Here is an 18367-nt window from a genome sequence, read left to right on the forward strand (position 1 = left end):
GGGATCCATCTTTGTGGTGAAGAATGCCTTTTCTCCCTTTCTTTTCGAAACCACTGTTTTTCCCTCTATTTCCTCAAAACCACCGGTGCCTCTCTTTCTTCGTCTCCACTGCATCGCCACCCCCAAAATCTGACATCGTTGTCACCCTCCACCGCACAAATCATCGCAAAAATCGCTTGCGGAAGGCCTTCGACGCCCAGATTTGCTGCAATCGCACCCGGAGTTGGCACTGACGTCTGGATCAAGCTTCTATGTTGGTCTGACAGCACTGATGGCACACCTTTTAGCCTTCCTCCTCCATTGGTGGCCCTTCCTCCGACGAGGCTGTGGTACATGCGGATGATGAAGATAAAGAGGATTGGAGGAAGGCATGTTCTAACAGGTCTGTTTGTTTCAACTGGAGATTGTGAAAAACAACTTGTAGATTATGGATTGTAAAAGCTAGACTATGGATTGTAAAAGCTGGTGAAAGACGGATTGCTGGATTGTTATAATCTGATGACTGGATTGTAACAATCCAGCTGTTTATTTTAGCTTGCAGTTTGTGATCACAATCCAATTTTTACAATCCAACTTTTTGTTTTAGCTTGCAGATTATGATCACAATCCAGCTTTTACAATCCAAAACAAAAATAGCCTATGTCTGATGGGGTGATAGCTGCATATTTCCCCTATCGCGGTGGTGACGACATCAATTGAAATTCTTATGGCTACTCCCCAAATTACAAAGCACAATGACCAAGCAAGTGTTCATGTTTGATCTCAGCTCTATCATGGATGATTAGAGACCCAGTCCTAAGGAGGAGTCTGTTCCTCACGTACGTGCCCGGGCCAAGGGCGCCCAACATGTTGGCTGTGGTCCCACCCTATGTAGCATCATATAAACAGACGAGAGGCGGGGTCGGTGGGATAACGATCAACTCACGCAAGTCTAAACCACCTCTCCTCATATCTAGAATCCTAATCTGATCCTTAAGGGTGCTGAGATCGGGTGAAGACAGCCTCCGCCATCTTCACTGACGGGACGACTACTTCACAATGTTGGCGACCCAATCCACCACGCCGGCAACCTCATAGTCGTCTGCATCAACATGAACGCCAACACATCCATCTACCCCGAGCCATCATCAAGACCTAATGGCATCGTTCGGCTTAGGTCAGTTCACGCTTCCGCAAGTAATTAAAGTGTTTGATCTTAGGGCTATTGATCATGTCTAAGAGAATTAGCTCTAACAGTGGTATCAGAGCCACTCTGCCCTTAATCAAACCCAATTAGGTTTAATGATCATAGATAATGACCAGATGATGTCAATTATGATCGGCTTAAGTGAATTAGTCATCGATTAGTTATACTTAAGATCAATTAGGTTTCGGGACAAATAGATTAGCTGTAATTCAGCTTCAATTTTGTTTTGGCTTAGTCCTAATGATCCACAAATCAGATCACTTTTATGTTTATCTTCATGATTAGTGACCTATATGTTCAATTTGGGTTCGGATTAATGCAATTAGTGAATGTTTATGCTGATGAATTAGATGTTTATGTATGTACATGTGTTTGTGTGCTTGTTGATTTGTTTTGGGGGGTGAATTGGGCTCAGATCGAGTCTTTTTGCTCAAGTTCGGGGTCCTTTTGGTCTCAGTTAAGAACAAATCAGCTCGGGTAGCATGTAGAAGGAGGGAAGATCGAAAAATTCATGGTATACATAATGCAAATTCCCCAAATCATGAGCCCTTTTGCCCTAATCCTAAACCTTAAAGTTCAAATCCCCAATTTTAATGGAACCCTAATCCCTAAAATTAGAACCCTAACCCTAGAGGAGATGATAAATGCTTACCTACATGGGAGCGCAATGATGATTCTGGAAGCCGTCGGGGCTGTTTTTTTCCTTTCTGGTGGCACAACTCCTTCTTGATTTTTTCGTCGCGTGCGGATCTCTTTCGCATGGTATCTTTGAGTTGTCTCTGCTGGACCGCTTGTGCACATTGGTGCTCTGCCGACTTCCTCTCTTCTTTTCATCGTGCGTGGACGGCCTTCACGGGTGCCACCATGGATCCACTCGATGGAACCACGCGTGACCTCGACCGCACGCATGCGTCGGTGAGCGAATCCACAACGACGTTGCTCTCTCTCTCTCTCTCTCTCTCTCTCTCTCTCTCTCTCTCTCTCTCTCTCTCTCTCTCTCTCTCTCTCTCTCTCTCGCTGGTGATGATGAGCCACCGGATCTCTCTCTCTCTCCCTCGCTGCTCTATCTCTCATGCGTGGCGCAGTCGATACGGGAGAGGGGAAAATGATTAGGGTTAGGGTTTCGGGGGGGGGGGGGGTCGCGGTTTTGATCGCGCAAAAAGAACATTGAGCCGTCGGATGCTTATGGACGACCGGGATCATATGTTGGAGTTGGTGACTCGGGCTGGCATCACCCTTATGGGCTGGTACTGCACTGGGCCGCCACACGTTCGTGGGTCGTGCGCTCGCACGGGAAGTAATGGGCCTGCAGGAAATAAAACGGGCTAGCATGAGTTTTTGGGCCGAAAGGTTTTAGGGTTGTGCTCTTTATTTTAAATTAAAATTTCCAGTGAGTTTAATGCTTTTCTTTTATGCACCGGATTCCTGGATGCTTATGGCCCAAAATAAATAAATTCAAAGTTACTTCTCTAAAGTAATTTTTTCTAGTGATTTATAATGTTTTTCCTTTATGCATCAGATTTTTTATGATAATAGCCCAAAATGATTAATGTTTGATGTGATATATATATATATATATATATATATATATATATATATATATATATAATGATGGACCAAAATTCATGATTCTTTCTCTAAAGTGATTTTTCCAGTGAACTTAATGTTTTTATGCACTGGTTTTAATTGAACTAATTTGGCCCAAAATTATGACATTTTATGTGCTAAAATCTATAAAAAAATTCTCTGGATAAATTGGAACCAATGGGAAAATTTATTTAGAGAATTTTGATGTCTTTTTTAGCCATGGTTGCATACTGACCAACGTTGTCTGTGATCATGTGCTGAACCTTATGATTAATTTTATGCATGTCCATAATTACTTTCTGACCAATGTTGATTGTAATTATGTGCTATTTATGTATTTATTAAAAATTATTTTCCATTTTCTGCCTAACGATGATACGGATTGGAATTAAAGTTTTGTGAGTTTTTATGATTTTAATCAGACTAACGTAGGGTTAATTTCGTGCAAATATTATTTCATGATGATTCTCTAATCTTGCCAAATCTTTTCCTCAGCTCTTAACGCTTTCTCTGTTGCCACCACAATTGACGGCATAGAGCAACTTATGGGGAATAATTTTTTTCGCTTGGAAAGTTAAGGTGACTGTTGTCCTTGGTGTTTTGGATCTTGACTATGCACTCAGGGTTGATTCTCCCACTACTCCTGCCGTTGATGTGGAGAATTATGATGAATTATAGAAAACTTATGATGCATTTTCTTAGAAGTGAGAGCGGTCCAACCACATGTCACTAATTATTATGAGAAACTCAATTTCAGAAGCTATAAGGGGAGCAATCCCACCTCAAAAAAGGCTAAGACGTACTTGTCATCCGTGGAGAAGCAATTCAAAGGCACATTTAAGGTTTATACCAGTACACTGATTCAGAAGCTCCTCAACACTAAGTACAATTATGGATCCGACAGCATAAGAGAACACATCATGATGATAACAGACATGGCTGCCAAACTCCTTCTGCCCCTGACACTGAAGAAACTGAGGATGATGGTTGCCACTTCTGCAACAAGATAGGACATTACCCGAAAGACTGTCCTGGTTTCCTGAAGTGGCTTGCAAGAAAGGGTAATAACATAATAATATTTATTAATGAATCTCTTTATGTTAATTTCTCCCTTATTTCATGGTGAATTGACTCTGATGCCATTGTGTATGTTGCCAACTCATTACAGGCATTCCATACCGTGACAACCATAATAAAAGGGGAGCAAAGTCTTAGAGTTGCCAATAAAAGAAAGATGAAGTTGTAGCTATCATATCACTTCCATTAGTATTTAGATAGCAGCTTCATTCTTCAACTTAATAATGTTTTCATGTTTCCTTCTTTCAGGAGGAATTTCTCTTTAGTTTTTTCATTGGACGATATGGTTATTAATGTAATTCCAGAGAAAATAATTATATCATTAAGTTTAATTAAGAAATTTTTTAGTCTTACTTCTTCTGAATGAGTTCTTGATATCTCTGAATGTCTGTGATGTGAATAATGAGACTTATTCGAAACCGTGGCGTTGTCTTTTTGGCCACGTTTCGAGAGGGTGAATAGAGCGTCTCATTAAGGAACTATTTCTCCACCTTTACCTTCAGGACTCCTCTGATTTTGACCATTGCATAAATGAGGGGAGCTGTTGAGGTTTCTGAAATTCCTAATGAAACACCTAACGATGAGCCTCAACAATCCTAGAAGATCCCAACTCATATAAGGATCAATTAAAATCTATGAGCGATAATGATAAATTAGACTTAGTAGAAACTCCTGACAGAACCAAAACAATAAGTTGTAAATGGGTCTACAAAACAAAATGTGACTCTAAGGAAAAACATCGAAAGGTTCAAAGCAACACTCAAATAGAAGGGATTGATAACAATAAAGCTCTACTAATGATTCCTTTCATTTTGGTTCAAATCATAAGGAAATTATCAATTGCATTTAAGCAAAGTTTAAAAAGGGGAAGAAAATTCATCATCTTAGTCATAAGAAGGATCTTGGTGAAGCTTCTTACGTCCTTTATAATGATATTCACCAAGATAGGTTCAAAAACATACATTGACAGAGTACTAAAGAAATACAATATGCATGAGTACTCTACCTCGCTTGCTCCTATTGTTAAGGGCAATAAGTTAGGGATATTTTAATATGCGATGTCCGAGAAACCATCATGAAGCCGATCAGATGAAGTCGGTTCCTTATGCTTCAGCTGTCAGAAGCATTATGTACGCACCCTGATTTATTTTTCGTAACCGGGATACTTGGCAAACATCAGTCAAATCCAGGACTGAACCACTGGAAAGCCGTTGAGAAAGTCCTTCGCTAATTGCAAGGTACTAAGTACTACATGCTTATATTTAAGAATTCGTTTGCGAGGTGTGTGGATACTAAGAAAAACCATGACATGTTATATCCACACTTTCGTCAGAGGAGTTGTCTCATGGAAAAGCTCCAAACAGACACTTACAATATTGTCATCGATGCAAACTGAGTTTGTAGCATGTTATGAGGCTACCGAGCAGGCTGTATGGCCAAAGAGCTTAATACCTGGATTAAAAGTGGTAGACAGCACTTTAAAACCACTTATGTAGCTTTTCTAAGTCTAGTAGTACTGCTAAACACATCGATATTAAGTATTATATTGTGAAAGATAGAATTCAGAATCAAATTATCAGTGTCAAGCATATAAATACTGAGTTAATGCTTGCGGCGTCACTCACCAAAGGCTTACTACCCCATATTTTTCGTGATTATGTTGCCTGTATGGAGTTATTGGAAAGCATATGATACTGGATAAGAGGACCATAAAGCAAACCAACTGCCATTAATTATAATGAATTTCTATTTCGAGATGGAGTGGTATACTATAGGTATTTGGGTTTCAGTGGTATTTCATTGGCACTGTCATGCTTTATCTTGGTATGTTGTTTCATTGAGAGTGGGCTTATGATGTTAGACTTACGATCAAGGGGGAGAATGTTGGTGTTTAATCTCAGCTCCATCATGGACGATCAGAGACCAAGTCCTAAGGAGGAGCCCGTTCCTCACGTACACGCCCTGATCGGGGGCATCCAACATGTTGGTTGTGATCCCACCCCGTGCAGCACCATATAAACAGACGAGAGGAGGGGTCGGTGGGATAACGATCAACTCATGCAAGTCTAAGCCACCTCTCCTCATATCTAGAACCCTAATCCGATCCTTAAGGGTGCTGAGACCGGGTGAAGACCGCCGCAACCATCTTCACCAACGGGATGACTACTTCACAGTGCTGGCGACTCAATCCACCACGCCGGCAACCTCATTGTCATCTACATCAACACAAATGCCTACACATCTATCTACCCAGAGCCATCATCAAGACCTAATGGCATCGTCTGGCTCAAGTCAGTCTCATGCCTCCACAAGTAATTTTTTTTCAAAAGGACGGCAAGAGCATTGACAATTTTTTTTACAGAAAAAGAGAATTGACCCAGTTTATAAGGGAAACTACACCCGAAAACCTCACAACTACGCGGTTTTAAAGGAAACCAGCAGACAACCCAAGGACGACATTACGACCACAACTCAAGACAGATGCCAACACTAGAAAGCACAACCAGACAAACATACAAGCCCAACCCAACTCAACTTGTGCGCTAACCAAAAAAGTGATAGACTTCCTCGCAACTCGGTCGACAGAGCCCTGCTCCCACACCACTACAACTCAACCGGTAGAGTCCCGCTCCCATGCCACTACAACACAACCCGGTCGGTGGAGCCATGCTCCCACGCCGCACCTCTCTGTCACACAAGTCAGCAACGTGTCGCTTCGGAGGAATGCACATTGGGACGAAACGTTGACGAGAAGCACCAAAACCAATGAAGATCCGCCGCAATATGAAGACGTAGGGGTAGAACCTACAGAAGAAGCCATCAGTCCAAAGAGTAGACAGAGCCAAAGCCAAACCCGACCATGCTGCCACAAAGCCGATGGCCACCGTGGCGCGAGAAACTGGATCTCTAGAGCGACGCCTCCAAGGAGGATGCGACGTCGAGTCGCTGCCGTCGCCTGTCTGGTTTCTCGGACAAGGTTTTCACCCAGAGACTCCAGTGGAGGGGAGCGGGGAGACGCCATGACAACACCTTCAAGGAGGAGAACGACGTCCGAGGGTGTTGCCGTCGTCGATGCCGGCCAAAGACCAGACAAAGCTTTCACTAGTGGTTCCCACCTCCTGCCCCTCGCGCATGGCCCGTCCGCACAAGGCCAAAGACCAAAGTAGCAGCATCGCCGCCACCCCATAACCGTGTTGTCCCCTAGACAGCCTAACGACACGAAGCTCCCCACGGGCCTAACCTGCAGAAGAGGAGGAGGACAGGCAAGGGGAGGAGCAGCGCAAAAGCCAAGAGCCGGGAACAACACGATGCCACTGTCGCTGGTCGCCACCTCCTCACAACTGCGCCATCCCACGGCCATCCCCACATCACGAAGCTCCCCACAGACCCAACATATAGAAGAGGAGACCGAGCAAGGGGAGGAGCAACGCAAAAGCCAGGAGCTGGTCACACGGGGGAGCAGCACCACGGCGGTGGCACCACGACAGCGATGGACACACGGGCAACCCATGGTGGCAAGGGAGGCTAGACAGCCGTGGCGCCCAGCAGCACGACGCCCAGCAACGCCAACAACGGGAAATGCATGCGGCACTCAGCACGCGATGGCCAGCACAGCAGCAACAACAAGTGGCCATCTAGGAGCACGGCACACCACTGATAAAGATCGTCAGGGTGTAAGAGCGCATCAGTCGCGTACTGGTGCGGCCACTGGGGAGCGCGCAAGGAGAAGGTCACGGTGTCCGCGACCCCCAACACCGACACGCACCCGCCTGTGCAACAGAAGAGGCTCGAACGGCAAACGACGCGCCCGTCGAGCATGACAAACGGCGCGCCCGTCGAGCACAGCATCACTGCGCACTGCGAGTGGCAGAACGGCGCGCACGCGGCCTTAGGGCTGGCCGCACTGCAGCACAAGGAGCTAGGCTCGAGGTAGGCCCTAGTGAAGCACCACCAACCTGCCACATTGCACCAGCAGGCGCACACTATCGCGATGTCCACCACCTGGGCGACGACGGCGCAGGCAGCACTCCAGAACACCGCCAGGCGAGGGCGGCCCGCCACCATTGGATCCGGGCATAGAGCCAACGGATCCGGATGGGACGCACCTGGATCCAGCAAGCCGCCGGCAGATCTGGCCGAGAACAGCCAAACAACATCGGAGGGGGGGAGGCAGAAGGGGAGGGGAGGGAAGCACGGATGGCGCGGGGAGAACCGGCAGCCACCGCTACCGCTGGGTGGCTGCGGCGGTGGCGGCCAAGTGGGGAGCGATGCTACAGGCTCGGATGGCGCAGTGCGTTCACCCCCCGAGTCGCCCCTATGGAGCGACGCGAGGGTCTCTGTCTGCTGTATTTTCCACAAGTAATTAAAGTGTTTGATCTTAGAGCTATTGATCATGTCCAAAAGAATTAGCTCTAACAACAAGCAGTTGTGCCACTCGACCTTTTTATCCCCTCGAGTTGAACCAAAACCACTGTTGGAACAGAGGAGTCTTTTTCCTCGGTCCGTATGCTCCAGTGTATAAATCAGTACAAATCAAACCATGGACTTCTCTCGATTCAATTTGGAGCAACACTGGAGGTGCTCTTAGGCGTGCCAAAGAAAGTTGGGTAAATTAGATCTGTGTTATTACAATTTATCCATTTAAAAAAATATCACGCTCGGTCCCTTGTTCACGTACAATTTTGTTTCGGCGATGTGTTAGCGAGATTTTAACCTCGGACTTACGGCTAGGGCTAAGTTATTTTTTGTTACCTTTTTAATCAACCAAAACACCAAAACTGATGATTCACTCCATGTTGAGGCTATGAAATTAGTTTTGGTGTTTGTATGAATGCGGACCCTTTTTAAGCATTCATCATGAGACGTTTGAATGCATGTCGTTCCTCCTGTATTGTGTGAGAGTGTTTCATGTTACTTTGGCTGGTGGCATCTAGTACATGTGTTACAAGCAAGCTTGAAAATTCGACGGTTATCGAGTAAAAATCGTGATAACCGATCATCTCTGTTCGGCTCGGTTTCAGGAAACGAACGGTAACCGAATTTAAATTCAAAAAATTTAAAAAAATCAAAAAAATCCTGGTTACGAGAATACGTGTGAGTCAGTTGTATATAAGAGAGGCCGCGATAATTTTGATCATTTGTCATTCAAAAGATGTGGCTTCCTTATTTGCCACTTCGGTCATTGCCTTCAATTATTTGCTACTTAGAACCTTGTCATCTTGATTTTCTTCTTCTTCTTCTTCTTATATTCTTAATCGTTTTTCTTTTCTTTTCCTCTCTATGCCCAAGTAAAAGAACCATTTTGCCCCTCAGCCATCCGACCTAATATGGCTGCACATGTTCGCCGTGCAGCCATCTTTTTGTGTTGCATAATGCAGATCCATACGATCCACTAGCCGCTATGTGATATGAGCTTTTCTCTTCTTTTTTTGTTGTCATCGCTTGCAAAATCATGCAAAGCTCACTGCCAGACGCACTTACGCAGGGGAACTTTTTACAGTACTTGCTTGTCAGTTGTCACCTTGGTCGGGCTCTGGCCAGCATCCACAGGACAACATGCCAGCCTCGAGCAGCAAAATTAGACTTCTTTAGGGCTTGTTTATTTCGAGTAAGGATGGTGAAAACAGTTTTTATAATCTAGAGTAGAAATAAATAAGTAGCTTTTGAGGTTTAGATTTTATAATTTGCTTGCTAGATTGTCACAATCCTATAATCAATTCTTCATCGGCTTTTGATTTGCAAAAAGGCTAAACTGTTCATCAAAGTTGGAGCCGCCAAAATGCCCGACATTATCGAGTCTTTTTTTCATGTTGCTAAGCTATAAACGCTAGTGTGTCCATATATATATATACGATTTTTTTTTTACTTTAGTGTACATACTCTCCTTCTAATAGATATTTAAAAAGAAATATATACATCTTAAAAGTAGCATATAAATCTTAGAAAAATATATATTTCACTTATAAAGAGGTATATACATATCAAAACGTAGTATATATATATCTAAGAAAATAGTATATACTTCAGTTATAACGGAATCAATTATAAATCGAGCTCAAAGTATGTATTCTCATATGTACATACTCCTCCTCTACTAGATGTTCAGAAAGAAGCACGTGCATCTTAAAAAACAGTATATAAATCTTAAAAAATATATGTTTCACTTATAAAGAAGCATATACATCTTAGAAAATATTGTATACATATTAAAAAATAGTGTATACATCTCAGAAAATAATATATACTTAAGTTATAATGGAATCAACTATGAATTAAGACAGGAGTATGTACTCTAGGATTACATGCTAGTTTTTCTATATATATATGTTTTGTATATAGAAGTTCTATGTGAAATGATTGTGTTGCCCTTTGGTTATTTTCACATGCCATGGTGGAAAAAGAATCATTTATTTATAGAAAATGCATAGAAATTCTGCGGTGGACCGCAGGAATTTCTCACATGTCGAAATGATAGCCAACCATTCCACGGTCATGTCGTGCCCAGAAGATTTAGATTTGGAAAAATGTAGTTATGGAGGCACATTTTTAAAATTTTATTTAAAACGGTTCGAGAAAGAACTAGAAGAATCCATGCCTTCTACCTGATTGCAAATTGCAATGGCTGCGCTGAGATCTTTCGGTATGGAGAATAGGACACTTGCACGCCAATTCTTTTCAAAAACCGTAAGGATGCAACGGTACCATAAACATTATGACGCTCAACAACTATGTCGTTGTTCAAAGCGTCTTCATTAATCTTGGGACCTTGTTAGTTGTACTTTTGATGATGTGAATGCATGAACGCATGTCTCCCAACCATTCTCTGCTCTCATCTTGAAAAACTCCAAAACACTCGTGCTGATTCTCGTAACCCCATAAATCCAATCTAGGTCCATCTACCTCAACCAATTCGTGCACAAGTAGATGAACAAAAACAAACAATTTTTTAGTTGGCTATTACTCCTTTCATTCAAAAATAGTAGGTGTATTTATTTTAGGCTTAGTTTTTAAAATTAGATTTTAACTATTTTTTTTCACAAAATATATTATTTATAACTATAAAATCTATATAGTATAAAATTATTTTGAATTGTGAACCTAGTTGTATAATTTTTATACACTAGATATTTTTATAATTTAATTAAATATTAATCAAAGTACACAAAATTTGATTTTTTTTTAAAAAATATGTTTACTATTTCTGAAAGGAAGGAGTATACTATTGCTAGTGAATAATTTTTTATATCTTCCTTTCATGTACTTGAATTTTCTAATATTCACATGGAATTTGAAATATTGCATTCTAAGCTAGGAATGTGGCGAGCCCGACCCTTTCGGTGGCGGGGCATTTGATTTTTTCTACCCTATCATTTGTTAGAGTGACCAAATTTACCACTAAATCTACTGTTACAGAATCAGGAGGGGTCATTGTTATCTTCAGTACTTTAGTGCTCTCGGCGTTTAGATTCGAGCCCCCTCCCCCACTACTTTAGTGTTCATTTATCAATTACTTCAAGTATAACATAGCTAGCTCTTCACCATCTGTCTTCCCTCCCCCTCTCGCCTACCTAGGCGTGCTGTGCTCGAGCAAATGTAACCGATTTTAAGCTTTTCAACAATGAAATGTATCATTTAGGTCGGTGTTCTCTGTCCCTGTTGATTCGTCGGGGAAAAAAATCGTGACATAGAGCTTTTCAGAGGAGTGGTATCGACATTTTGTAACATGGGCGGACCCACGTTGGTGCAAAGGTATTCAACTGAATACTCAACTTTTTAAAAAAAAAATAAGTATGTAACAGCTATACTATATAACTCTAGTTGAGTGAACTTGTTTGCTTGCTGCTTTAATACATCAGACTACCTAGTCAAAACTAATATCCATCCCCTACTCGGTCTATTAACTGGAAAGAACCAATCTTCTCATACCACAGCAGTAAGTATCGGGAGTCCATGATTTTTATACCATGTAGACTGAATATCCCATCGCTAAATTATGGATCCACCACTGTTTTGTAAGCCCACATTTTACATTGGACGTATTGCGCATAGCTTTCCTATATGTACATTATCACAATACGAGTGGGTTGGTTAAGCTAGCTTTTCTATATGTACATTATCATGATAGAGGTAGGTTAAGCGCCCACTTCATCATCAAGAGAGCGAGATTATCATATTTAGTTTCGATTAGGACTACTAAACAACACGCTATCGCTATGATTAAAGAGAGAACAATGAACATAGAAACACACAAAAAATAGGTACCAGTAGACATACAAACATACATGTATGGTGTGGCTGGGAAAGTACGGTTAGTGGGTGGTTATTGCTGTTACCTCTACACTAGTACTACTCCAGTAGTTAGAATTACCAAACTTGCCAAGGCTTCTAGTAATGGCATTTTATTTAAATCCCCTTCTTAGCAATTTTAAAAAATAAAACTGCTCTGTCTTTTCCTTTTTTCTTTTTAAAGGAGCACATGTAGCGCCAGCTACAAATGGCATGTAGAAAATGGTTCATATTTGGAAATAATATGGGGATGGTTTATTTTTCAGAAAAGGATTTAAAAATACGAATATGCAATAAATCATTAGAAGCATAAAAATCCATCAGGAACAGAACAATTAAACGAAACATGAATTTTGAATCCCAACAAACACCAAGCTTTAGCACTTGTTCACAAAAAAAAAAATGATAACCTTGCATGGAATGTCCGTAACTGGCGTTTTCTTTGACAACGCACTTGCGCTAGTTTAATCATTATATTAACAACCACAAACACGCTTGGGATATGTTTCGAACACAAAAATGCCATATTTGTTTCCTTGACAAATCCTTATTAATATATGCATTCTAATAGAAGATGTTCTGACTAACAGACGAATATATCCACATTTTCTCTTGAAAATTTTGAATAGGAATGCGCATTTTTCTTTCACATTGTAAGGACCCCACATTCTCTGTGACTCTGCATGGATTCATGTGCAGGGCACAGCATTTTCTTTTCCAGAAAAGAAATGCACTACAAAAATAAAAAAGTATTTTTCTCTGCTATGCTAAGGCCAATACCTATACTTTGTTTATTCCTCTCCACATCCACTATGAAAAAGAATTTTTTTTCTCCTTTCCTCCTCCCTCCTCTCGGCTCCTCGTCTTCTCCCACCTCTCCGTTATTCTCCACGAAGCTGCTTTCGCAGGATCCGAATCCGAGCTCGCCCTTAGCCGCTACCGGTGGGCCCCGCGCTCCCTACTCCCTCCTCCCACCAGCTATTGCACTGTTCTTGATTTGATCCGTCGAATTCGATCCGGCGCACGGCGTCGCGGCCGCACCCAAGCCTGCATTTTTTTCCGGTCAAGATTCGGTCCGGAGAGGACGTTTCCGCCGATTTTGCGGGCCATTTGGCTCATTTTCGTCGGATTTGTTCTGGTTCCCGTGGGTTGGAATCGGTTGGTGGTCGGGTAAAGCTGTGAAAGGCGCCTCCTTGGCATCGAGTTCTAATCTTCTCCTGCTACCTTCTTGGCATCTTCTTCCCCAGTTAGCTAGGATTTCTACAGATTCTGATTCGTAGGTTCTTGGCTTCCTCCTCGTGCTTCGCGGTTGGTGTGGTTATGCCATTAGCGCGCGATTTGTATCTGTGATTTGTGTGAAAATCTGAGAGTGTGGAGATTTGGGAGGTTTTCTCCTTGCTGTGCTCTATGAGGAGCAGCTTCCTGTCTGAGTCGCCGTGCGACGAGCAACACATCCATGGCTATGGCTTCAACCCTCAGTCATGGCTGCAGGTGGAGCGGGGGAAACTGCCCAAGTCATCTTATTCGCCTTCCTCCATGTGAGCCTGGTTAACACCATTCAAGCAATTCCTCACTCTTTAGCTCGGTTCAACTATTCACTGTGATGCTGTTGAATTACATTTCCTTATTAACTTCAGTTTTTTGCTATGCAGCGAGTCACTCATCAAGATTGCCGAGCCGCCTGTAGTGCCGTTGTATAAGCCTCTGGATTATGTTGAGGTGCTTTCGAGGATCCACGAGGAGCTCGAGCAATGCACACCAAGTGAGCGGCCAGGGATGTATTTGGTCCAATCCCAGGTGTTTCGGGGCCTTGGGGAGGCGAAATTGCGCCAGAGGAGCCTGCACTCTGCGTGGCGCTGTGCAAGCACAGTGCATGAGAAGATCATATTTGGGGCATGGCTGCGGTACAAGAAGCAGGGGGAGGAGATGATATCTGACATCCTTGCATCATGTAGGAAGTTATGCCGAGAGTTTGGGCCACTTGATGTTGCTTCCGAGATGCCTGCGGGAAATTTTGAGATAATTGGTTCATGTGAGACAGGCTCCTCGTCTCAAGTTTCTTCCATGGTGACCTTTCAAATACGGGATGGGAGGGTGACATGTGATAGGTGCAAGATTGCGTCTTTGTCAATCCCATTTCGCTCCATGCTTAATGGACCATTCACTGAGTCCCAGCTTGAGCTTGTTGATTTGTCAGAGAATGGTATTTCGTTGGAGGGCATGAAAGCTGTTTCTGAGTTTAGTTCTACATGCAGTTTAGGGGATTTGCCTTTGGAAATCTTGTTGGAGATCTTGGTGTTTGCAAACACATTTTGTTGTGACAGGCTAAAAGATGCATGTGATAGGAAACTGGCTTCTTTTGTTTCATCAAGGCAGGATGCTGTTGAGCTCATGGCATTGGCGTTTGAAGAAAATGCGCCAGTTCTTGCTGCTTCTTGCTTGCAAATGCTTTTACAAGAGCTTCCCGATTGTCTAACTGATGAGACAGTAATTAGCCTCTTCTTGAGTGCAAATGCACAACAACAACTTATCATGGTTGGACAAGCGTCCTTTTTGTTATACTGCTTGCTTAGCGAAGTTGCAATGAACATTGCTCCGAGGACAGAGACAACTGTATGCTTGTCAGAGAAGCTTGCTCAATTAGCAGTTACTCCTACCCAGAAGCAAATAGCTTTTCATCAGCTTGGGTGCATTAGACTTTTGAGAAAGGAATATAATGAAGCTGAACACCGATTTGAGGTTGCCTTCTCTGCTGGTCATGTGTATTCCATTTCTGGTCTTGCTAGAATCGCTGGTATACAAGGCAAAAAGGTTCTGGCTTATGAGAAGCTCAGTTCTGTCATAACATCAAATGTGCCACTAGGGTGGATGTATTTAGAGAGGTCTTTGTATTCTGAAGGTGATAGAAAGTTGGCAGACCTTGACAAAGCAACTGAGCTGGATCCTACGCTTACTTACCCTTACATGTATCGAGCTGCATCCTTGATGAGAAAGAAAGATGCTAAACTTGCCTTAGAGGAAATCAACCGACTCCTGGGTTTCAAGCTAGCGTTAGAATGCCTGGAGCTCCGGATTTGTCTATATTTGGCTCTTGAAGACTACAAGTCTGCCATATGTGATATCCATGCAATTCTTACCCTTTCTCCTGAGTACCGGATGTTGGAAGGACGTGTCGCTGCTTCCAAAATAGGCACTCTTCTCGGGGCACATGTTGAGCAGTGGAATACAGCTGAATGTTGGCTCCAACTGTACGAGCGCTGGTCATCAGTGGATGATATTGGTTCCCTTTCTGTGATATACAGGATGCTTGAGTCAGATGCAGCAAAAGGTGTTCTGTACTTTAGGCAATCTTTGCTGCTCCTTAGGTAACTTCTACTAGCACATCTCTCAGATGATTCTGTTATGGTTGTTTTGGTCTCCAATTTAATGGTAGGTGGTGCTTGATATTTGGGCTTCCAGGTTGAACTGTCCTGAAGCAGCAATGCGTAGTTTGCAATTGGCACGGCAACATGCAGCAACTGAGCATGAACGGCTAGTATATGAGGGGTGGCTTTTGTATGACACTGGGCACTGTGAGGAGGCCCTAAAAAAAGCAGAAGAGTCTATTTCTATTCAAAGGTCATTTGAGGCTTTCTTTCTGAAAGCCTACGTTTTGGCTGACTCAGGAGTTGATCCTTCTTATTCTGCGACTGTTATCTCTCTTCTTGAAGATGCTTTGAAGTGCCCTTCAGACCGGCTTCGAAAGGGTCAGGTTCGTGGTGCTGTATTCCCACAGAAAAGTGATTCCTGATACTACGCTTGCTGTGAATTCTTTAAGACTTCATATGCTTTGTTAGACACGAAGTATTCCAAACACGCTTTGAATGGAGTCAATATAAGCATGTAACATGACGCTTGCTTGTGTATTAGCTGCCATGGAGAAATGAGAGTTAAGGGAGAAAATATATTATAGTATCTACGATGGCTGTCACAAATACATCTTCCTCCTGGCAATCATATAATATATAATTTGTCCTTGGTAGTGAAGCATGATCACTGCAATGTAGTGTATGATTTTGAAATAAAATGGTAGAACTTCAAGAATTTGAACAACATGAAAGGTGTTGCTAAACTTAATCATGAACTTGTGTGGCTAAGGAATGCATTTCTACACCATCTTGGCTGACATTGATCCACCAAGTATAAGACAGTAGCATCCAGAATGCTGTACAATGTTTTGCAGTACCAACAGCATCTGAGATTTATTCATACGTGTGGCTGGTATTGGGTCCAACAAGTCTGACCCTATTGCTCATTGTGGTATGTGGGGTCCTGAACATTTTCTGTGCATTATTTTACCTGCAGGCTTTGAACAACCTTGGTGGTGTCTATGTTGATTGTGGGAAGTTAGACTCGGCAGCTGATTGCTATACAAGTGCACTGAAGATTCGACACACCAGGGCCCATCAAGGTCTTGCTCGCGTGCATTTTCTCAGGAACAACAGGGAAGCTGCATACGATGAAATGACAAAGTTGATTGAGAAAGCAAAAAACAATGCTTCAGCTTATGAGAAGCGCTCGGAATATTGCGAACGAGAACAAACAATGACGGATTTGCAAATAGTAACCCAACTGGACCCTTTACGAGTTTATCCGTACAGATACCGGGCAGCAGGTTAGATCAAACTGATTTTTTTTCTTTTCATGTTTGTCAAGAACATCCAAAATTATTTCAGCAGTAATGGCAGGCTACCTTGTATTTTGTCATTTTTTATGTCTTCTTGGGTTCTGCATTGAAAACCAGTAAATCATGCCTTATGATGCAGCATTTTGCACAATTGGTGTTTCACTAAACATTTTTATGTCTTCTTGGGTTCTGCATTGAAAACCAGTAAATCATGCCTTATGATGCAGCATTTTGCACAATTGGTGTTTCACTAAACATTTTCTTTTGTAGCCGCCTTCGTTTTAGAATAACTCTAGCTGTCATCACTTTACCTTTTTTTTTGTCAGAGTTAGTTATTTAAATATTGACTGAATTGGAAATACTATGCTTCTTGCCTAAAATGTCCGATACTGTATCCATTGGCCTTATGTTTAAAAAGATAGATAAGCCAAGGGAGTCCTTAGGTAAATGTTAAAATACTGAAACATGCAGACCATAATACTACTCTTATCTGGTCTTTCTAATATCGTTTCCCGAGATATCATGAGATATAAAACTGGCAGTCTTAAATTCACAGTCGCAGTTGCATATTTGTAGCCTTTTTTTGTTGCCATACTTTACGGCACATCTTTTTTTCATGTGCAGCTTTCCACAGCATATTAATGTAATAACGCATTATATTATTGGTTTTGATTCACAGTGCTGATGGACAGCCACAAGGAGAAAGAGGCAATAGCAGAGCTCAGCAGAGCAATTTCATTCAAAGCTGACCTCCACTTATTGCATCTTCGTGCGGCATTCCATGAACATATTGGGGACGTCCCTAGCGCTCTCCGTGATTGTAGAGCCGCCCTTTCTTTGGACCCAAACCACCAAGAAATGCTCGAGCTTCAGAAACGTGTGAACAGCCAAGAACCCTAACGAACTGTGGTGATGTATTGTGTATTGTATACCTCGATTTATGCCACGTAGGTGTGCCCCATGACAGCTTTGACTCGATTCCTTTTTTTCTTTCGTTTCTTTGTTAATAACTGTATTATGATGTTTTTCGCCAGAAAGGGAAAAAGGTAACTAGTTCTTTAAAAGTCAGCATCGATTAAGAGCTTAGCACTCGATGCCCATGGCTTTTGTAAAAGTAATGGCTAATCGGCGAACTTCGTGCATAAGGTAACATTCAGTCTGTATCCAGTTATCACGAAGTTAACCTTGCACTCACATTTTGCACAATTCAATGTCATCATTTGCCTGATCATATAGTAATGCACCTTTCAGTGCTTTTCTTCATTCAGAGAAAAGTACTGCATGAACACAAATTCAATGGCTTCGGTTCTTTTCCATTGTGACCCTTTTTGTAGCGCACATAGTGACATAAACTTTACCCTCTTCATTGATTTGACTTGCAAGTATAGCTGTTCCCTGTGCGCTGCACATAGACTTCGTAACATCACCTTGTATAATTTGTTTTAGCTTGTACTTGTTCAGAGTAGCAGTCAGAAAAGGACCTGATGGACAGGTAGAGATCTCTTGATAATGGGATCTTTTGACCTGAGTGCATTGACAGTGTCCTGCTTGCTGCTGTTTTATGC

At 42.4% G+C, this 18367-nt stretch overlaps 1 protein-coding gene across 2 annotated transcripts; it reads left to right on the plus strand.

The window, feature by feature from the left end:
• Nucleotides 1-12919: 12919 nt before the first annotated feature.
• Nucleotides 12920-18008, plus strand: LOC133890644 (ETO1-like protein 1). Of its 2 annotated transcripts, XR_009904085.1 has the most exons (6): nt 12920-13674; nt 13789-15501; nt 15596-15887; nt 16481-16790; nt 17482-17753; nt 17837-18008. XR_009904085.1 is itself a non-coding variant. In XM_062331111.1 (5 exons), the coding sequence occupies exons 1-5, from the start codon at nt 13544-13546 to the stop codon at nt 17700-17702; spliced, it is 2667 nt and encodes an 888-aa protein (XP_062187095.1). In that variant the 5' UTR covers nt 12920-13543; the 3' UTR covers nt 17703-18008. The 2 variants fall into 2 exon arrangements, 1 of the variants encoding a protein (XP_062187095.1); XM_062331111.1 differs by having other exon boundaries at nt 17482-18008.
• Nucleotides 18009-18367: the final 359 nt, after the last annotated feature.

Source organism: Phragmites australis, chromosome 14 (assembly GCF_958298935.1).
Source record: "Phragmites australis chromosome 14, lpPhrAust1.1, whole genome shotgun sequence".
NCBI lineage: Eukaryota > Viridiplantae > Streptophyta > Magnoliopsida > Poales > Poaceae > Phragmites > Phragmites australis.